Raw genomic sequence first — 21,240 nt, 5'->3', positions numbered from 1 at the left:
TAGCAACTTACCTTGGCTTCTTACTGCATTCTCGTAACAGGCAGGCTCCTCGTGGAGTGCAATGTAAGGCAGGTGGTTAGAGAGCTGGACTAGTTAACCGTAAGGTAGCAAGATTGAATCCCCGAGCTGACAAGGTAAAAATTTGTCGTTCTGCCCCTGAACAAGGCAGTTAACCCACCGTTCCTAGGCCGTCATTGAAAATAAGAATGTGTTCTTAACTGACTTGCCTAGTTAAATAAAGGTGTAAAAAACCTTGTACACCGGCCAAATCGGTGTACAAAAATACCGATTTCCGATTGTTATGAAAACTTGAAATCGGCCCTAATTAATCGCCCATTCCGATTAATCGGTCGACCCTTAATACTGACCTCTGAAGAAACGGGGTGTGGCATCACTTGATACATATATCTTTGCTGTGAATCCTTTCAACGTACCCAACTCATCCTTGAACACTTCCTCATGTTTCTTTAACAGTTCCTGTAGAGGTCGCTCAGGCAGTTCAAATCCTTCATGTTCTTGTTGGCTGCTTCAATGGCCTGCGCTTTACTTAGCGCTGTGTAAAATGTCAAACTCCTCAGATAAAAGGCTCCGCTGTATCTTATCATCATCTATCCCACATACTAATCTGTCACGTAGCATCACTGTGAGGGTGTCTCCATAGTTACAGTCCTGTGCTAGCTTCCTTAGCTACACCACATATTCAATAACACTTCTCTCTGGTTTCCTATGTCTTGAGTTGAATTTTCACCTTTGTACTATTTCACTCCGTTTAGGATTGAAATGTGTTTTCAGTAGACTCACCAAGTCCTCCAATCATTTCTCTCCTGGCTTTGCCGGGCTCAGTAAATTCCTCATCAAGATGTAGGTTTGCGCGCCCACACAGCTCAGTAGAATGGCCCTTTTCTGTGCCGTGTCGGCGATCTCATTTGCAACAATTTTTTTGAGAATTTCGCAATATTCTTCCTACAACTGAGTCTTGTTGTCAGATGGTGCCACCGATCCTACTGTGCCTGCCATCCTGTCCATCGTCTAGTCACTGCTGTCAAAGAGAGGGCGAAGTATTTGCTAGCTTCCCCACGTCGATAGCTCTCACTTACTTAGCTTAGCCTTTCCTAGCTAACTAGCGTGCTAATATTCACTCACGGTAGTTTCTCCACTCATAACTCAGAAAACTCTGTCGTCTCACCGAAAACTTCTTCTGATTTTTCCTCGTCGCCAAATGTAGTATCTTGAATAGACCAACATATAATTGGAGGACATGTTGATGACACAAGTTTACTGGAGAACTGAGACGAAGTAGAGACTCTGGACAGGGTGGATATTCATATAATAAAAAGCAGTTTTATTCAGAGGTAAAGATATCTGATACAAACATGCATGGACTCGTTCATTCAGCTCGTAATGAACCTGCAGACAGAGCCCAGATAACAGAAATACATAGTCATTTTATACAGCACAGAAAGTAGGTTGAGTCTGGAAGTTCTGGTCCTCTGGTTGGTTCTGATGAGTAGGGCGAGGTCTCCTTCAGGCTAGTATCACTGTCCCATTGGCTCTGAGTAGAGTTCTTTGTCTTCAAAAATGTTCAGACTGAAGAGGAGTTTTTGTGTGTGCGTAGATGTTCCTGTCTTATCTGTGTTTATGAAAGATTTACGTCAGCCCTCAGTCCTTGGTTATGTGTGTGTCTCATTATTTCGTGGGATGCAGACCCAAGCACTCTTGCTCAAGGCCTTCCCTGCCTTATCAGTGTTTATGAATGTTCTGTGTCAGCCATCTGTCTCTGGTGTGTGTGTGTCTCAGTTTCTGCTTGTGAGTATGTGAGAGAACCTTGTTTAAGAAAGAAGTTAGTTATAACAATGTAATAGCAATATGCTTGTGTTATTTACAATGGTATCTCTTACAAATACAGGGTGTAATCTTTACTTGTCATTTATTAGGAACTGATTTACCACCACTATCTATCATGGAAACCAATACTCAACTATCTCTATTGTTCACAGAACGGTTACCAATCTAGGACTGGTGATAGCGCCACCTATTGGTTTGATGGGCCAGCATCATTTATCACTCTATAACAACGTTAACTTCAGCTAAGTTAGCCAAGTTCTTTGCAAATTGATGAGATGGCGGTAGCTATTTAAAACTTCTAGAATATTGTAATAGCTAGATAATGTGTGTTTAATTTGTTTTCTTGCTGTATTTAAAAATCCGGTAGCCAACTGTCTGTGGCGCAACAAAATGTTCATAGTTACAGAAGTATCCATTTGTCTCAAGACAAGTGTTTAGCTGTCCTAAAGTTAAGTACATTTCCAAGAAGAAATCCTAAAACATTATTTCCAAGAATCTGCTTTCTTCTTACCTTTTTTCTTAGGAAGAAACATAGGGAAAAAATGAAGAACACTTCCAATAACTTTATCCATGAACAATTGAGGGACACAGCAACTGAATTTCAGTAAGTATATTTAAGTAAATAATACAACTAAACATAAAAAGGTATCACTAGTCTTAAGTCAAGTAATAGCACAAGGTATTATTGAGCATGAATGTTACGCAGAGTGGAACAGGGGAACCCACTCAGACTGGGATAAAGTAACCAAGGTATTTATTGAAACACAAGGGGGAGATGGAGTGCAGGTCAGGGGAAGCTCGGGCGTGTTGCTGGAAACCAGGTGTGGAGGCTAAAGCTGGAGGGAGAGGCGTTGAGACAGGGTAAGCAGGTCCGGAGGGGAATCCAAGGGAGTAGTAGAGTGGGGAATCCAGGACAGAGCAGCAGGATGACGAGACGTGGGACTGGAGACAGGGACCAGAGTCAGAACGGGCAGAACTGTAGCGGAGATGAAAACAGTGTCAGGCAAGGAAAACAGGCACAACAGCATAACAGGATCTGAATAGTAACAAACGGCTAGAAACGTAGACTGACTGAGCAGAGATTAAGATCTGGAAGTGGCAGGGCTGAGTATTTTTAGAGGTCTTGACTATGGAACAGGTTGCAGCTGGTGGGGATCTGCTCTGACTCCAGCACACCTGTCTCCACCCGCACAACCACGCACACACACAGAGAGGGCGAGGGAGAGAGTACTGGGGGAGTGGCGGCAGGTCAAGATGACACAGGATGAGCAGTAGAGGGGGTTGCAGGAGCAGATGTGACAACGAAATGTTATTTTATACGTATGTGGAAAGACTATACAGTCTATAGCATCTATGAATATATAATAAACTATTGAGACTATAGATGCTGAGGGACTATGGATGCTGAAGGGACTATGGACTCTATAGAGACTAGATACTATGGAGGCTCTAGTCTTATAGGGAAGATTAGAACGAGGGCAAGTAATGGTACAATGGGAAAGCCCCGCTGACAGCTGTCTGTAGGCATTTATTTGATCTGCAGCCACTACTAATAGCACGAGGTGTTATTGAGCATGTGGTGCTATTTTATATGTATAGGAAGATGCATATGGTGTATAGGAAGTAATGACAAGATAATTGTTGAAGATGCACACGGAGTAATAAGGGATATTAGTGACTGTGTTTGGGAATAGTACTTAGTTAATGTGGATGTGAGAGTTGTGTGAATGTGGAAAGGACTTGTTAAGCTGATTGAAATTTGGATAATAAATGGCTTCAAATTTGGATATTAAGCTGATTGAAATTTGGATAATAAGTGGTAAACTGAGTTCAGCAAAGGATTGAAATTTGGGATAATACGAGCATAGAAATTGGGATCATAATCTGATTGAAATGGGATAATAAGAGGATTGAAATGTATATAATAAGAGATATTATTACTATTAAGTAGTGAATGAATGAGAGCTGTCTGGGGACTAGCTCCGGTGTGAAAGAGGTGCGTGTCTGAATGAATACCCCAATCAGTTTTGTGAGCTGAGTTTATCGATATACACTGCATTCGGAAAGTATTCAGAACCCTTCCCTATTTCCACATTTTGTTACGTTACAGCCTTATTCTAAAATTGATCAATTACATTTTTTTTCTCGTCAATCTATACACAATACCCCATAATGATGAAGCGAAAACAGGTTTAGACATTTTTGCAAATGTAATAAAAATAAAAAACATCTTATTTACATAAGTATTCAGACCCTTTGCTATGAGACTCGAAATTGAGCTCAGGTTCATCCTGTTTCCATTGATCATCCTTGAGATCTTTCTACAACTTGATTGGAGTCCACCTGTAGAAAAGTCAAATGATTTGACAAGGCACACACTTGTCTATATAAGTGCCACAGTTGACAGTGCATGTCAGAGCAAAAACCAAGCCATGAGGTCGAAGGAATTGTTCGTAGAGGTCCGAGACAGGATTGTGTCAAGGTACAGATCTGGGGAAGGGTACCAAAAAAATTCTGCAGCATTGAAGGTCCCCAAGAACACAGTGGCCTCCATCACTCTTAAATGGAAGAAGTTTGGAACCACCAATACTTTTCTGAGAGCTGGTCACTCGGCCAAACTGAGCAATCGGAGGAAAAGGGAGATGACCAAGAACCCGATAGTCACTCTAACAGAGCCCCAGAGTTCCTCTGTGGAGATGGGAGAACCTTCCAGAAGGACAACCATCTCTGTAGCACTCCACCGATCAGGCCTTTAGTGTAGAGTGGCCAGACGGAAGCCACTCCTCAGTGGAATGCACATGATAGCCCGCTTGGAGTTCCCCAAAAAACAAGATTATCTGGTGAATGCCAAGTATCACGTCTGGAGGAAACCTGGTACCATCCCTACGATGAAGCATGGTGGTGGCATCATGCTGTGGGGATGTTTTTCAGCGGCAGGGACTGGGAAACTTGTCAGGATCGAGGGAAAGATGAACGGAGCGTACAGAGAGATCCTTGATGGTAACCTGCTCCAGAGCACTCAGGACCTCAGACTGGGGCGAAGGTTCACCCTCCAACAGGACAATGACCCTAAGCACACAGCCAAGACAATGCAGGAGTCGTTTCGGGACAAGTCTCTGAATATCCTTGAGTGGCTCTGCCAGAGCCCGGACTTGAACGCCGATTGAACATCTCTAGAGAGATCTAAAAATAGCTGTGCAGCGATAGAGCTTGAGAGGATCTTCAGAGAGGAATGGGAGAAACTCCCCAAATACAGTTATGTATTTGTAGCGTCATACCTAAGACTTGAGGCTGTAATTGCTTGAACAAAGTACAGAGTAAAGGGTCTGAATACTTATGTAAATGTGATATTTCTGGTTTTTATTTGAAATACATTTGCAAAAAACTTATCTGTTTTCGCTTTGTCATTATGGGGTATTGTGTGGAGATGGATGAGGGAAAAAAACTACTTAATCCATTTTAGAATTAGGCTGGGGTCTGAATACTTTCCGAATGCACTGTATTTGTGGAGGAATGTAACTGTTTTTCTGGGTGATTTGTGATGATTTATTTGTGCTTGCCATGACTGTTTTTGTATTTTAACGTGTGTATTTATAGTATATATACATATACAGTGGGGCAAAAAAGTATTTAGTCAGCCACCAATTGTGCAAGTTCTCCCAATTAAAAAGATGAGAGGCCTGTAATTTCATCGTAGGCACACTTCAACTATGACAGACAAAATGAGATTTTTTTTTCTCCAGAAAATTACATTGTAGGATTTTTTATGAATTTATTTGCAAATTCAAATCAAATTAAATTTTATTTGTCACATACACATGGTTAGCAGATGTTAATGCGAGTGTAGCGAAATGCTTGTGCTTCTAGTTCCGGCAATGCAGTATTAACCAACAAGTAATCTAACCTAACAATTCCACAACTACTACCTTATACACACAAGTGTAAAGGGATAAAGAATATGTACATGAAGATATATGAATGAGTGATGGTACAGAACGGCATAGGCAAGATGCAGTAGATGGTATAGTGTACAGTATATACATATGAATGAGTGATGGTACAGAACGGCATAGGCAAGATGCAGTAGATGGTATAGTGTACAGTATATACATATGAGATGAGTAATGTAGGGTATGTAAACATTATATTAAGTGGCATTGTTTAAAGTGGCCTGTGGTACATTTTTACATAATTTCCATCAATTCCCATTATTAAAGTGGCTGGAGTTGAGTCAGTATGTTGGCAGCGGCCGCTAAATGTTAGTGGTGGCTGTTTAACAGTCTGATGGCCTTGAGATAGAAGCTGTTTTTCAGTCTCTCGGTCCCTGCTTTGATGCACCTGTACTGACCTCGCCTTCTGGATGATAGCGGGGTGAACAAGCAGTGGCTTGGGTGGTTGTTGTCCTTGATGATCTTTATGGCCTTCCTGTGACATCGGGTGGTGTAGGTGTCCTGGAGGGCAGGTAGTTTGCCCCCGGTGATGCGTTGTGCAGACCTCACTACCCTCTGGAGAGCCTTACGGCTGTGGGCGGAGCAGTTGCCGTACCAGGCGGTGATACAGCCCGACAGGATGCTCTCGATTGTGCATCTGTAGAAGTTTGTGCGTGCTTTTGGTGACAAGCCGAATTTCTTCAGCCTCCTGAGGTTGAAGAGGCACTGCTGCGCCTTCTTCACAACGCTGTCTGTGTGGGTGGACAAATTCAGTTTGTCCGTGATGTGTACACCGAGGAACTTAACTTTCCACCTTCTCCACTACTGACCCGTCGATGTGGATAGGAGGGTGCTCCCTCTGCTGTTTCCTGAAGTCCACAATCATCTCCTTTGTTTTGTTGACGTTGAGTGTGAGGTTATTTTCCTGACACCACACTCCGAGGGCCCTCACCTCCTCCCTGTAGGCCGTCTCGTCGTTGTTGGTAATCAAGCCTACCACTAGTGTCATTCGCAAACTTGATGATTGAGTTGGAGGCGTGCATGGCCACGCAGTCGTGGGTGAACAGGGAGTACAGGAGAGGGCTCAGAACGCACCCTTGTGGGGCCCCGGTGTTGAGGATCAGCGGGGTGGAGATGTTGTTACCTACCCTCACCACCTGGGGGCGGCCCGTCAGGAAGTCCAGGACCCAGTTGCACAGGGCGGGGTTGAGATCCAGGTTCTCGAGCTTGATGACGAGTTTGGAGGGTACTATGGTGTTAAATGCTGAGCTGTAGTCGATGAACAGCATTCTCACATAGGTATTCCTCCTGTCCAGATGGGTTAGGGCAGTGTGCAGTGTGATTGCGTCGTCTGTGGACCAATTGGGTCGGTAAGCAAATTGGAGTGGGTCTACGGTGTCAGGTAGGGTGGAGGTGATATGGTCCTTGACTAGTCTCTCGAAGCACTTCATGATGACGGAAGTGAGTGCTACGGGGCGGTAGTCATTTAGCTCAGTTACCTTAGCTTTCTTGGGAACAGGAACAATGGTTGCCCTCTTGAAGCATGTGGGAACAGCAGACTCGGATAAGGATTGATTGAATATGTCCGTAAACACACCAGCCAGCTGGTCTGCGCATGCTCTGAGGACGCGGCTGGGAATGCCGTCTGGGCCTGCAGCCTTGCGAGGGTTAACACGTTTAAATGTTTTACTCACCTCGGCTGCAGTGAAGGAGAGCCCGCAGGTTTTGGTAGCGGGCCGTGTCAGTGGCACTGTATTGTCCTCAAAGCGAGCAAAAAAGTTATTTAGCCTGTCTGGGAGCAAGACATCCTGGTCCGCGACGGGGCTGGTTTTCTTTTTGTAATCCGTGATTGACTGTAGACCCTGCCACATACCTCTTGTGTCTGAGCTGTTGAATTGCGACTCTATTTTGTCTCTGTACTGGGACTTGGCTAGTTTGATTGCCTTGCGGAGAGAATAGCTACACTGTTTGTATTCGGTCATGTTTCCGGTCACCTTGCCCTGGTTAAAAGCAGTGGTTCGCACTTTCAGTTTCACGTGAATGCTGCCGTCAATCCACGGTTTCTGGTTTGGGAATGTTTTAATCGTTGCTGTGGTTACGACATCGTCAATGCACTTTCTAATGAACTCGCTCACCGAATCAGCATATTCGTCAATGTTGTTGTTGGACGCAATGCGGAACATATTCCAATCCGCGTGATCGAAGCAGTCTTGAAGCGTGGAATCAGATTGGTCGGACCAGCGTTGAACAGACCTGAGCGAGGGAGCTTGTTGTTTTAGTTTCTGTTTGTAGGTTGGAAGCAACAAAATGGAGTCGTGGTCAGCTTTTCCGAAAGGAGGGCGGGGGAGGGCCTTATATGCGTCGTGGAAGTTAGTATGACAATGATCCAAGGTTTTACCAGCCCTGGTAGCACAATCGATATGCTGATAGAATTTAGTTTTCAGATCGGCCTTGTTAAAATCCCCAGCTACGATGAATGCAGCCTCAGGGTGTGTGGTTTCCAGTTTACAAAGAGTCAGATAAAGTTCGTTCAGGGCCATCGATGTGTCTGCTTGGGGGGGAATATATACGGCTGTGATTATAATCGAAGAGAATTCCCTTGGTAGATAATGCGGTCGACAATTGATTGTGAGGAGTTCTAGATCAGGTGAACAGAATGACTTGAGTTCCTGTATGTTGTTATGATCACACCACGTCTCGTTAATTATAAGGCATACCCCCCCGCCCCTCTTCTTACCAGAAAGATGTATGTTTCTGTCGGCGCGATGCGTGAAGAAACCAGCTGGCTGCACCGACTCCGTTAGCGTCTCTTGAGTTAGCCATGTTTCCGTGAAGCAGAGAACGTTACAATCTCTGTCTCTCTGGAATGTTACCCTTGCTCGGATTTCATCAACCTTGTTGTCAAGAGACTGGACACTGGCGAGTAGTATGCTAGGGAGTGGAGCGCGATGTGCCCGTCTCCGAAGCCTGACCAGGAGACCGCTACGTTTGCCCCTTTTACGGCGTCGCATAGGGTCGCCGGCTGGGATCAGATCCATTGTATTGGGTGGAAGGCAAAACACTGGATCCGTTTCGGGAAAGTCATATTCCTGGTCTTATCTGGTGTCCTGTGTGAATTTAAGTATGCTCTCTAATTCTCTCTTTCTTTCGGAGGACCTGAGCCCTAAGACCATGCCTCAGGACTACCTAGCCTGATGACTCCTTGCTGTCTGTCCCTAGTCCACCTGGCCGTGCTGCTGTTCCAGTCTCAACTGCTCTGCCTGCGGCTATGGAACCTTGACCTGGTCACCGGACGTGCTACCTGTCCCAGACCTGCTGTTTTGAACCCTCTAGAGACAAGAAGGAGCGGTAGAGATGCTATGAAAAGCCAACTGACATTTACTCCTGAGGTGCTGACCTGTTGCACCCTCAACAACCACTGTGATTATTATTATTTTGACCCTGCTGGTCATCTATAAACATTTGAACATGTTCTGTTATAATCTCCACCCGGCACAGCCAGAAGAGGACTGGCCACCCCTCATAACCTGGTTCCTCTCTAGGTTTCTTCCTAGGTTCTGGCCTTTCTAGAGTTTTTCCGAGCCACCGTGCTTCTACACCTGCATTGCTTACTGTTGGGGCTTTTAGGATGGGTTTCTGTACAGCACTTTGTGACCAGTTGATGTAAGAAGGGCTTTATAAATACATTTGACTGATTGACTCTACTTCACAGGACAGGGGTCAGCTCTTCATCATCCAGTGTCTGCTGAAGCATTATGGCACTAAGAACCTTTCTGATTGTACTTATCTGTCTTTCCCAAATACCACCATGGTGCGATCCAGTGGGAGGGTTAAATATCCATGTGATACCTTTTTTGAGAGGCGTGTCCTGTACCTGAGCATCATCCAGGCCCTGAATGGCCTCCTTAACCTGTTTGGGCTGCAGGGGCATTATTGAGTAGCCTGGATAAAAGGTGCCCATTTCAAACGGCCTCATACTCAATTCTTGCTCGTACAATATGCATATTATTACTACTATTGAATAGAAAACTCTCTAGTTTCTAAAACTGTTTGAATTATATCTGTGAGTAAAACAGAACTTTTTTTGCAGCAAACTTCCTGACAGGAAGTGAAAGATCTGAAATCGATGCACTATTCTAGGGGCTGCCTATTAAAGTCCTTGATATTTATTAGTTTAGATGCACTTCATACGTCTTCCACTATATGTCGACAAGCAGTGAGAGAAGAAATTGAGTGTGTAACTTGATCTGGGCTCGAATAATAGCTCTTGGCATGACGTGTCACCAGTTTCCTGTTTTCTGGAGAGCGCGAGAAGGGACCTGGATTTGCCTTCTGATAAGCTGTCGTTATGGACGACTAATATCTCTGGCTTTAATTTTATTTGATACATGTGACAATATCATCGTAAAGTATGTTTTTTCAATATAGTTTAATCAGATTATTGAATTTTTTTCGGGAGTTTTGCCGTGTTCCGTTCTCTGAGTTTGTTGACGATGGAGAGATTCGCGCCACTTGGCAAGTGTGCTTGCTAAATCGAGAGGGAAAAAGGCCGTTCTAAAACCAAACAACGATTGTTCCCGACAAAGGACCCCTTGTACAACATTCTGATGGAAGATCAGCAAAAGTAGGACCCATTTTATGATGCTATTTCATATATCTGTCGAACATGTTGTACTAGTCGTTTGCGCCCAGATTTTGGGTACTCTCTCGCTATACCTAAGCTGGATGTCGTAATTAAGTTATTTTTAGAATTCTAACACGCCGATTGCATTAAGAACTAGTGTATCTATGATTTCCTATACAACATGTATTTTTTAGTTATGTTTATGAATAGTTATTTGGTCAGAATATGTGTGTCAGAAAAAGTGTCAGAAAAATATCCGGACGTTGTGGGAAAAAGATGCTACGTTAGCACAATGTATAACCACTGATTTCAGCTCTAAATATGCACATTTTCGAACAAAACATAAGTGTATGTATAACCTGATGTTATAGGACTGTCATCTGATGAAGCTTATCAAGGTTAGTCAAAAATTATATATCTTGCTGGTTTATTCGCTATCGCTAACGTGCCTTGATGAATGAATGCGGTTGTGTGGTAGGCTATTGTAGTAAGCTAATATAATGCTATATTGTGTTTTCGCTGTAAAACACTTAAAATCGGAAATATTGGCTGGATTCACAAGATGTTTGTCTTTAATTTGCTGTACACCATCGATTTTTCAGAAATGTTTTATGATGAGTATTTAGGTATTTGACGTTGGTGTCTGTAATTATTCTGGCTGCTTCCGGTGCAATTTCTGATTGTAGCTGCAATATAAACTATGACTTATATCTGAAATATGCACATTTTTCGAACAAAACATAGATTTATTGAATAACATGTTATTAGACTGTCATCTGATGAAGTTGTTTCTTGGTTAGTTTGGTTGGTTCTTGGTTAGTTAGGTTGGCTTTGTGCATGCTACCTCTGCTGTGAAAAATGTCTGTCCTTTTTTGTATTTGGTGGTGAGCTAACATAAATATGTGGTGTTTTCGCTGTAAAACATTTTAAAAATCGGACATGTTGACTGGATTCACAAGATGTGTATCTTTCATTTGCTGTATTGGACTTGTTAGTGTGTGAAAGTTAAATATTTCTAAAAAGTATCTTTTGAATTTCGCGCTCTGCCTTTTCAGTGGAATGTGGGAGGAGTTCCGCTGGCGGAACGCCAGAGCCAGACAGGTTAAGTGCATCTGGAATGTCTCCTTTATCATTAGTGTCCCTGTAGACCCGTATGAGTATGACCATACGTGGACTGTCAATGCCAAACCGCTGGTAGAGAGATGCTATCTGTTTCTCCATACTGCGTCCTCCGGCCAGTATTGCAGGCAAAGCACCTTCAGCTTCTCTATGAACTGGCTGTATCCTGTATTGTCCACTGCCCGTCCTCCTTAAGAGGACACTCTAGCCTCCATGTTCCTCGCCAAGCTCTTGAAAAATTCCCTCTGATTAAGAACTCTGTCGCTTGGTCTTCCACCATTCAGTTTGACGCCTTGGAGAGAGTTCTCCTGAATCCCTCTCCAGCTGAGTTGTGTCCGTCGGCCTGGCTGCTCTGCCATTGCACTGAATTCCCTCGCTTCCCTGTGTGCAGTAATAATTGTTCAGTCTCTTTTGGAGCTCGAGTGACAATTCAGATAGTTCTTGAAGTGCATCATACATATGGCCTAGCATAATTCTTTGGTTTTCTTTCACCAGAATATGTAGGCAGTTTGAATATTTCTCAGCTGCAGACATTTGTAGATTTACATGTCAAGAATGCACACTTGATATCAGGGATCATCAACAAAATTCAGCCGCGGGCCGATATTTCTGGAGCGGATGGTCGGGGGGCCGGAATATAATTACTAATAATTTTGAGACTCCAAATTGACAGCAAAAAATCCAAACAAAGAATTTCAAACCTTGCTTACATTTGTATACGATCACAGCTCTCTATAATACTTGGGAACAGATTTCTTAAATCAAAATAAAGTGTGTTTTATTTTGCAACCTTGCTTAAAACTTCTCACGAGTCACCATCCCGGATCCGGGAGCACCCTCATCAGTAAAAAAAGCTTACTAGCATAGCGCCACAAGTAAATACTAGCATCTAAATATCATGAAATCACAAGTCCACGACACCAGATGAAAGATACACATCTAGTGAATCCAGCCATCATTTCCGATATTTAAAATGTTTTACAGCGAAAACACAATATGTATTTCTATAAGCTAACCACGATAGCAAAAGACTCAACCGCATATTTTCCCACCATTTTTTTACCGCATAGGTAGCTATCACAAATTCGACCAAATAAAGATATAAATAGTCACTAACCAAGAAACAACTTCATCAGATGACAGCCTTATAACATATTTATTGTATAGCATATGTTTTGTTCGAAAAATGTGCATATTTCAGGTATAAATCATAGTTTTACATTGCAGCCACCATCACAAATCTCACCAAAGCAGCTAAAATAACTAGAGACCAATGTGAAATACACTGCTCAAAAATAAAGGGAACACTTAAACAACACAATGTAACTCCAAGTCAATCACACTTCTGTGAAATCAAACTGTCCACTTAGGAAGCAACACTGATTGACAATACATTTCACATGCTGTTGTTCAAATGGAATAGACAAAAGGTGGAAATTATAGGCAATTAGCAAGACACCCCCAATAAAGGAGTGGTTCTGCTGGTGGTGACCACAGACCACTTCTCAGTTCCTATGCTTCCTGGCTGATGTTTTGGTCACTTTTGAATGCTGGCGGTGCTCTCACTCTAGTGGTAGCATGAGACGGAGTCTACAACCCACACAAGTGGCTCAGGTAGTGCAGTTCATCCAGGATGGCACATCAATGCGAACTGTGGCAAAAAGGTTTGCTGTGTCTGTCAGCGTAGTGTCCAGAGCATGCAGGCGCTACCAGGAGACAGGCCAGTACATCAGGAGACGTGGAGGAGGCCGTAGGAGGGCAACAACCCAGCAGCAGGACCGGTACCTCCGCCTTAGTGCAAGGAGGTGCACTGGCCAGAGCCCTGCAAAATGACCTCCAGCAGGCCACAAATGTGAATGTGTCAGCATATGGTCTCACAAGGGGTCTGAGGATCTCATCTCGGTACCTAATGGCAGTCAGGCTACCTCTGGCGAGCACATGGAGGGCTGTGCGGCCCCACAAAGAAATGCCACACCACACCATGACTGACCCATCGCCAAAACGATCATGCTGGAGGATGTTGCAGGCAGCAGAACGTTCTCCACGGCGTCTCCAGACTCTGTCACGTCTGTTACATGTGCTCAGTGTGAACCTGCTTTCATCTGTGAAGAGCACAGGGCGCCAGTGGCGAATTTGCTAATCTTGGTGTTCTCTGGCAAATGCCAAATGTCCTGCACGGTGTTGGGCTATAAGCACAACCCCCACCTGTGGACGTCGGGCCCTCATACCACCCTCATGGAGTCTGTTTCTGACCGTTTGAGCAGACACATGCACATTTGTGGCCTGCTGGAGGTCATTTTGCAGGGCGCTGGCAGTGCACCTCCTTGCACAAAGGCGGAGGTAGCGGTCCTGCTGCTGGGTTGTTGCCCTCCTACGGCCTCCTCCACGTCTCCTGATGTACTGGCCTGTCTCCTGGTAGCGCCTGCATGCTCTGGACACTACGCTGACAGACACAGCAAACCTTTTTGCCTCAGTTCGCATTGATGTGCCATCCTGGATGAACTGCACTACCTGAGCCACTTGTGTGGGTTGTAGACTCCGTCTCATGCTACCACTAGAGTGAGAGCACCGCCAGCATTCAAAAGTGACCAAAACATCAGCCAGGAAGCATAGGAACTGAGAAGTGGTCACCACCTGCAGAATCACTCCTGTTTTGGGGGGTGTCTTGCTAATTGCCTATAATTTCCACCTTTTGTCTATTCCATTTGTACAACAGCATGTGAAATTTATTGTCAATCAGTGTTGCTTCCTAAGTGGACAGTTTGATTTCACAGAAGTGTGATTGACTTGGAGTTACATTGTGTTGTTTAAGTGTTCCCTTTATTTTTTTGAGCAGTGTAGTTATAACTATAACTGTAAATAACTACTTTGATGTTTTTAACACATATATCAAATAAAATCAGAGCCGGATATATCTAACGTCTATAACGAAAGCTTTTCAGAACGCAATCCAGAGGTCCTTTTCGCGCCACGCTGAACAATGAAAAGACTGGTCACGTCATTCCAAGAGGTCTTATTTCGGCCTCAGATAAAGCTATACACCCCATTCCACCTCTCACTGCCTATTGACATCTAGTGGAAGGCGTATGCAGTGCATGTAGACACATAGATTTCAAATAACCCATAGATTGCAAATTAATAGGATGGCCCTGGAACAGAGCCCCCGATTTTCAGATTTTTCAGTTCCTGACAGGAAGTTTGCTGCAAAATGAGTTCTGTTTTACTCACAGATATAATTCAAACGGTTTTAGAAACTAGAGTGTTTTCTATCCAATAGTAATAATAATATGCATATTGTACGAGCAAGAATTGAGTACGAGGCAGTTTAACTTGAACGATTTTTTACAAAGTGAAAACAGCGCCCCCATATTGACAAAAGGTTAATATCTATTCTGTCCTGTATTTATAAGTGTACAAGGACACTTATAAAACAGACAGATGTGGTAAGACTGCTATTTAAGTAAACTAATGAGTAGAGAGATACAAATACCTTAAAGTTGTGCTATCAGTGCTCACTACTACTCACCCCTGTTCAATTCCGTATATTTGGGCATCAGTTACTTTAATTTGTACTTTGACATAGTACTAGAGAAACATGAGGAATTATTGGATCAGTTGTATTAGGACCAGACAAGACTTAATAATTATTTTCTCTTCCATATTCACAATGTTGTTCTTCCAGTACCAACAGTCGTCATAGATAGTTAGGCCTAGATTAAATCTGGACCGTGCAAGATCCGCATTATAATGCGATTGACATGTAAAGGTCATGCCCGACTGATGAGACAGTGCATTTGGAAAGTATTCAGACTCTTTACCTTTTTCCACAGTTACAGCCTTATTCTAAAATGGATTAAATACATTTCTCAATCTACACACAACATCCCATAATGACAAAGCAAAAAAGTTTTCAGAAATGTTTGCAAATGTATTGAAAACCAAAAATACCTTAAAGTATTCAGACCCTTTGCTATGAAACTCGAAATTGAGCTCAGGTGCCTCGTTTCCATTTATCATCCTTGAGATGTTCCTACAATTTGGAGTCCACCTGTGGTAAATTCAATTGATTGGACCGGATTTGGAAAGGCACACACGTCTATGTAAAAGATCCCAGGACAGTGCATGTCAGAACAAAAACCAAGCCATGAGGTCCAATTAATTATTTGTAGAGCTACGAGACAGGATTGTGTCAAGGCACAGATCTGGGGAAGGGTACCAAAAGTGTCTGCAGCATTGAATATCCCGAAGAACACAGTGGCCTCCATTCTAAAATGGAAGAAGTTTGGAACCACCAAGACTCTTCCTAGAGCTGGCCACCCGGCCAAACTGAGCAATCGGGGGAGATGGGCCTTGGTCAGGGAGGTGATCAAAAACCCGATGGTCACTGACAGAGCTCCAGAGTTCGAGAAGGACAACCATCTCTGCAGCACTCCACCAATCAGGCCTTTATGGTAAGACGGAAGCCACTCCTCAGTAAAAGGCACATGCCAGCCTGTGAGGAGTTTGCCAAAAGGCACCTAAAGGACTGACCATGAGAAACAAGGTTCTCTGGTCTGATGAAACCAAGATTGAACTCTTTGGCCTGAATGCCAAGCCTCACACCTGGAAGAAACCTGGCACCATCCCTACTGTGAAGCATGGTGGTAACAGCGTCATGTGGGGATGTTTTTCAGCGGCAGGGACTGGGAGACTAGTCAGGAGAGGGAAAGATGAACGGAGCAAAGTACTGAGATCCTTGATGAAAACCTGCTGAAGACTCAACAGGACGACCATAAGCACACAGTCAAGACAATGCAGGAGTGACTTCGGGACAAGTCTCTGAATGTCCTTGAGTGGCCCAGCCAGAGCCCGGACTTGAACCCAACCTAACTTCTCTGGAGACCTGAAATGAACTGTGCAGAAACGCTCTCCATCCAACCAGACAGAGCTTGAGAGGATCTGCAATGAGGAATGGGAGAAACTCCCCAAAAACAGGTGTGCCAAGCTTGTAGCATCATACCCAAGAAAGCTCAAGGCTGTAATCACTGCCAAAGGTGTTTCAACAAAGTACTGAGTAAAAGGGTCTGAATACTTATGTAAATGTGATAGTTCAAAATGTTTTGTCTAAACCTGTTTTTGCCTTGTCATTATGGGCTATTGTGTGTAGATTGATGATTTAAAAAAAATCTATTTCAGAATAAGGCTGTAAATGTAACAAAATGTGGAAGTCAAGGGGTCTGAATACTTTCAAAATGCACTGTATGCAGCGTTCACTGTGAATTTGGTCTCCAAACGCAGGAACATTGCACCCTTTGGCTTCACAACAAGCACACCATTCACTGAGGTAAAAGGTATGAGACTTCAAGATCTTAATTTCAATTTGGCAGTAGAAGACTAGCCATTAAGTTTATTTTAATCCCAAGACAATTATGACAGTCACAGCACATAGATACCAGTAGCAGAACTTCTTGAGAAGTCTATGGAAAGTTTATTTACAGTTGGACTAATTCCCATGAAGAATGGAGGAATTAAACAGACCAACTCTTGATAGTAAAAATGGGGTAAATAACTTATTTTTTCATCATCAGTTGAACATAACGAAGTATACAATACTACAGCAGATAGGATTCAATTGAATCCTACAGATGAAGAACCACAAAAGGTCAATATGCATTTTATGAAATGTAGATAACATGCATCATTACTAAAAATGAATTAAACAAAAACGTTGGTATAATAATTGGCAAGTATCTTCTAACTATGCTGATGTGTCATACAAAACATTTAATTATTCTAAAATGGAACAATATGGAAATAGGCCTACATGGTTCTTTGCTGTGAGGATTCAATTAGGCAACATGAATTATAGCTTCAAACTATCTTCTCTCGTGACCTTTGGACACCACAAAATCACCAACTGTAGTAACCGTGACATCAAAGCAGACAGAGGGTGCTCAAAACCTGCTAATTTACAAATCAAACACCATAAAAATCAAACTTTATATTAAAAAAAAAAAAAAAAAAAAAAAGTCAGTGACAGCATCCATAGCGCTTCCAAAATCTCAGAATCTTCATTTCTGGTCATCTAAGGAACTTAACCAGAAATCCATTTCCTCCATTCAGGCACACGATCCAACTAAAAAACAGCCGAGTCACCTTGGAACGTAGATCCAGGTATCCAGCCCAAAGGACCGCTTCGGCACCACAGTTAGCATTGTAAGAGATTAAAATGTAAGATGCGGTTTGTGCACTTTTCCAGAGGGGGCTGGACCATGGGGTTTTGGGGTTGGAGTGATGTGACGGGGTCTTATGAGGTCTGGCACTGGACCCCGCCAGCGGACGGGTAGTCATCCTCTTCCATGTAATGGTATTGGCTGCGTCTTACTCTGGCCGGGTCGCAGTCCTCCAGGTCGGCGTATATGTAAAGGTCGTCGTCCATGCTCTCGGGCTGCTCCGCCTCCCTCTTGGCAGGAAGGTAGTGCTCTAGCTCCTCCAGCTTGTGCTTGGGGAGGAAGTTGGCCTCGGGGAATACCACCTTTGGCAAAAAGAAAATGGGTTTCATTTCTACGTCGTAACTTTTTCTTTAAAAAATGTCATGAAATTAAGAACCAACTGAAACAGTAAAGCAAACACATTATGAGTTACACAGTGCAGACTTTAGTGTCAATTACATAATCACTACAAAATGGCCACGGGTCATAAGGTTGGTATGGTTGACTAGGTCGCCAGTGGTTTAATAAAACAGCAGTAGTCTGCAGCAGTAGTCAGTCAATCAATGTAATACATTTTAACTGAGGGAATGAATGACACCATTTACTTTCTTAATATTTTTTTTGCTTACGGCAACCTGGTATTCCCAGATGGTCTCCCATCCCAGTACTAACCAGACCCTATTTTCTCCCCGAATTAGATCCCTTGGCTTATCTCTGCAACTCCTCAACGGGCTTGGGAGAAGTGAAGGTCGAGTCACGCGTCCTCCGAAATATATGTCCCACCTGGCCGCCTACTTATCACACTGTTTGCTTGACCCGAATGTCAGCCACACCAATGTGTCGGGGGAAACACTGTTCGACCGGAGTCAGCTTGCAGGTGCAAGGAGTTGCTAGGACACGATGAGCCAAGTCAAGCCCCACCGTCCAAACCCTCCCCCGGACGGCGCTGGGCCAATTGTGCTCCGTCCTGTGGGGGTCATGGCCGAATTAGGACACTATTTCCCAATATATACACACAGCACAAAAATATGAACGCAACAACGTCATTCATTTCATAAGGAAATCAGTCCATAGAAATATAGATTTCACATGACTGTAAATACAGATACCTGAAAAAAATATAATTAAGTAGGGGCGTGGATCAGAAAACCAGTCAGTATCTGGTGTGACCCCCACTTGCCTCATGACATCTCCGCATACAGTTGATCAGGCTGTTGATTGTGGCCAGTGGAATGTAGTCCCACTCCTCTTCAATGGCTGTGTGAAGTTGCTGGATGTTGGCGGGAACTGGAACGCGCTGTTGTAAACGTTGATCCGGAGCATTCAAATATGCTCAATGTGTGACATGTCCTGTGAGTATGCAGGCCATGGAAGAACGGGCATTTTCAGCTTCCAGGAATTGTGTACAAATTCTTGCAACATGTTTCAGCATAATGCATGGCCCCATGAGGTGATGGCGGCAGATGAATGGCAGGACAATGGGCCTCAGGATCTCATCACAGTATGCATTCAAATTGTGAGCGATAAAATGCAATTGTGTTCGATGTACGTAGCTTATGACCTCCCATCCCATAACCCTACCGCCACCATGGGGCACTATGTTCACAACGTTGACATCAGCAAACCGCTTGCCCACACAACACATACACACTGTCTGCCATCTGCCCGGTACAGTTGAAACCGGGATTCATCTGTGAAGAGCACATATCTCCAGCGTGCCAGTGGTGATTGAAGGTGAACATTTGCCCACTGAAGTCAGTTACGACGTCGAACTGCAGTCAGGTCAAGACCCCGGTGAGAACGACGATCATGCAGATGAGCTTCCCCGAGAGGGTCTGACAGTGTGTGCAGAAATTCCTTAGTTCTGCAAACCCAGTTTCATCAGCTGTCCGGGTGGCTGGTATCAGATGATTCCGCATGTGAAGAAGCCAGATGAGGTGGTCCTGGGCTGGTGTGGATACACCTGGTCTGCGGTTGTAGTACTGCAGACTCTACGACGACGTAGGTAGGTGGCTTATGGTATAGAAAATAACTTTCAATTCTCTGGCAACAGCTTTGGTGAACATCCCTGCAGTCACTATGCCAATCTGTGGCATTGTGTTGTGACAAAACTGCATATTTTAGTGGCCTTATATTGTCCCCAGCACAAGGTGCACCTGTGTAATGATCAGGCTTCATGTCACACCTGCCAGGATGGATGGATTATCATGGTAAAGGAGAAATGCTCACTAACAGGAATGTAAACAAATTTGTGCACATGTGAGAGAATCAAGCTTTTTGTGCATTAGGAACATTTCTGGGAACTTTTATTTCAGCTCATGAAACATGGGACCAACACTTTTATATGTTATGTTTATATTTTTGTTCAGAATAAATACAAAGATAATTATTGAACTACAGTATGAAGTCCTGAATGGTGGAACACATTGAAAGGTGTGTGTGTGTGTTTTACAGAACATACCGAAAAGAGGATAATGAGGCGTCCCTTTTCAAACGGCCGGCGGTGCATGGGCATCCCCTCATTCAGGACACACTTCTTGTCGCCAGGTTTGATCAATTCCCCTGCGAAGGTAAAAATATTTTAAGAAACTATAATCTATGAATATAGATAAACTCTTGGTAGAAAGTGTCGTCTACCGCTTATCATGAGGTACTCTACCTCAGGCAAGTAATACCTCGAGACTTCTTTGATATTAAGACCTCGTGCACCAGCTGTTATTGACAAATATACACAATACCACATCAATTTACAGAAATAGTCACCATAAATGTTGATGAAAATACGCCAGGTTTGATCAATTCCCCTGCGAAGGTAAAAATATTTTAAGAAACTATAATCTATGAATATAGATAAACTCTTGGTAGAAAGTGTCGTCTACCGCTTATCATGAGGTACTCTACCTCAGGCAAGTAATACCTCGAGACTTCTTTGATATTAAGACCTCGTGCACCAGCTGTTATTGACAAATATACACAATACCACATCAATTTACAGAAATAGTCACCATAAATGTTGATGAAAATACAAGTGTTATACATGGAATTTTAGATCCACTTCTCCTTAATGCAACCACCGTGTCAGATTTAAAAAAAACTTTACGGAAAAAGCAAACCATGCAATAATCTGCGACGGAGCTCAGAACAATAGCCAAATTAGCCGCCATGTTGGGGTCAACAGAAACCAGAAAATACATAAATGTTTTCTTACCTTTGATGAACTTCATCAAAATGCAGTCCTAGGAATCCCAGGTCCACAATAAATGCTTGATTTGTTCGATAATGTCCGTTATTTATGTCCAATTAGCTACTTTGGTTAGCGCCTTTGGTAAACAGTTCCAAAGTCAAAGCGCCTCCACTTTAACTTGACAATGTCCAAAAGTTCCGTAACAGTCAGTAGAAACATGTCAAACGATGTACTGAATCAATCTTTAGAATGTTGTTAACATACATCTTGAATAAAGTTCCAACTGGAGAATTTGATTGACTTCAGAAGAGCGGTGGAACGGAGGTCCTCCTCATGTGAAGGCGCGTG

General features: G+C 43.4%; 1 protein-coding gene across 5 annotated transcripts in view; it reads right to left on the bottom strand.

Annotated features, from left to right (window-relative positions):
- Nucleotides 1-1,321: 1,321 nt before the first annotated feature.
- Nucleotides 1,322-21,240, bottom strand: part of dnaja1 (DnaJ heat shock protein family (Hsp40) member A1) — a 45,784-nt gene continuing 25,865 nt past the window's right edge. For 3 of the 5 annotated variants that reach the window (XM_055883421.1, XM_055883402.1, XM_055883412.1), the window contains exons 8-9: nucleotides 20,170-20,270; nucleotides 16,866-18,031 (exon numbers count right to left, since the gene is read on the bottom strand). In XM_055883421.1, the coding sequence (XP_055739396.1) occupies nucleotides 17,804-18,031; nucleotides 20,170-20,270 (329 nt within the window). In that variant the 3' untranslated portion in view covers nucleotides 16,866-17,803. Of the gene's footprint in view, nucleotides 2,822-16,865; nucleotides 18,032-20,169; nucleotides 20,271-20,435; nucleotides 20,513-21,240 lie in introns of those variants that run through there. The other 2 variants (XM_055883429.1, XM_055883438.1) reach the window with 2 other exon arrangements.

The sequence above is a fragment of the Salvelinus fontinalis genome, chromosome 2 (assembly GCF_029448725.1).
Source record: "Salvelinus fontinalis isolate EN_2023a chromosome 2, ASM2944872v1, whole genome shotgun sequence".
Taxonomy (NCBI): Eukaryota; Metazoa; Chordata; class Actinopteri; order Salmoniformes; family Salmonidae; genus Salvelinus; species Salvelinus fontinalis.
This window is presented reverse-complemented; position numbering and strand designations above follow the sequence as displayed.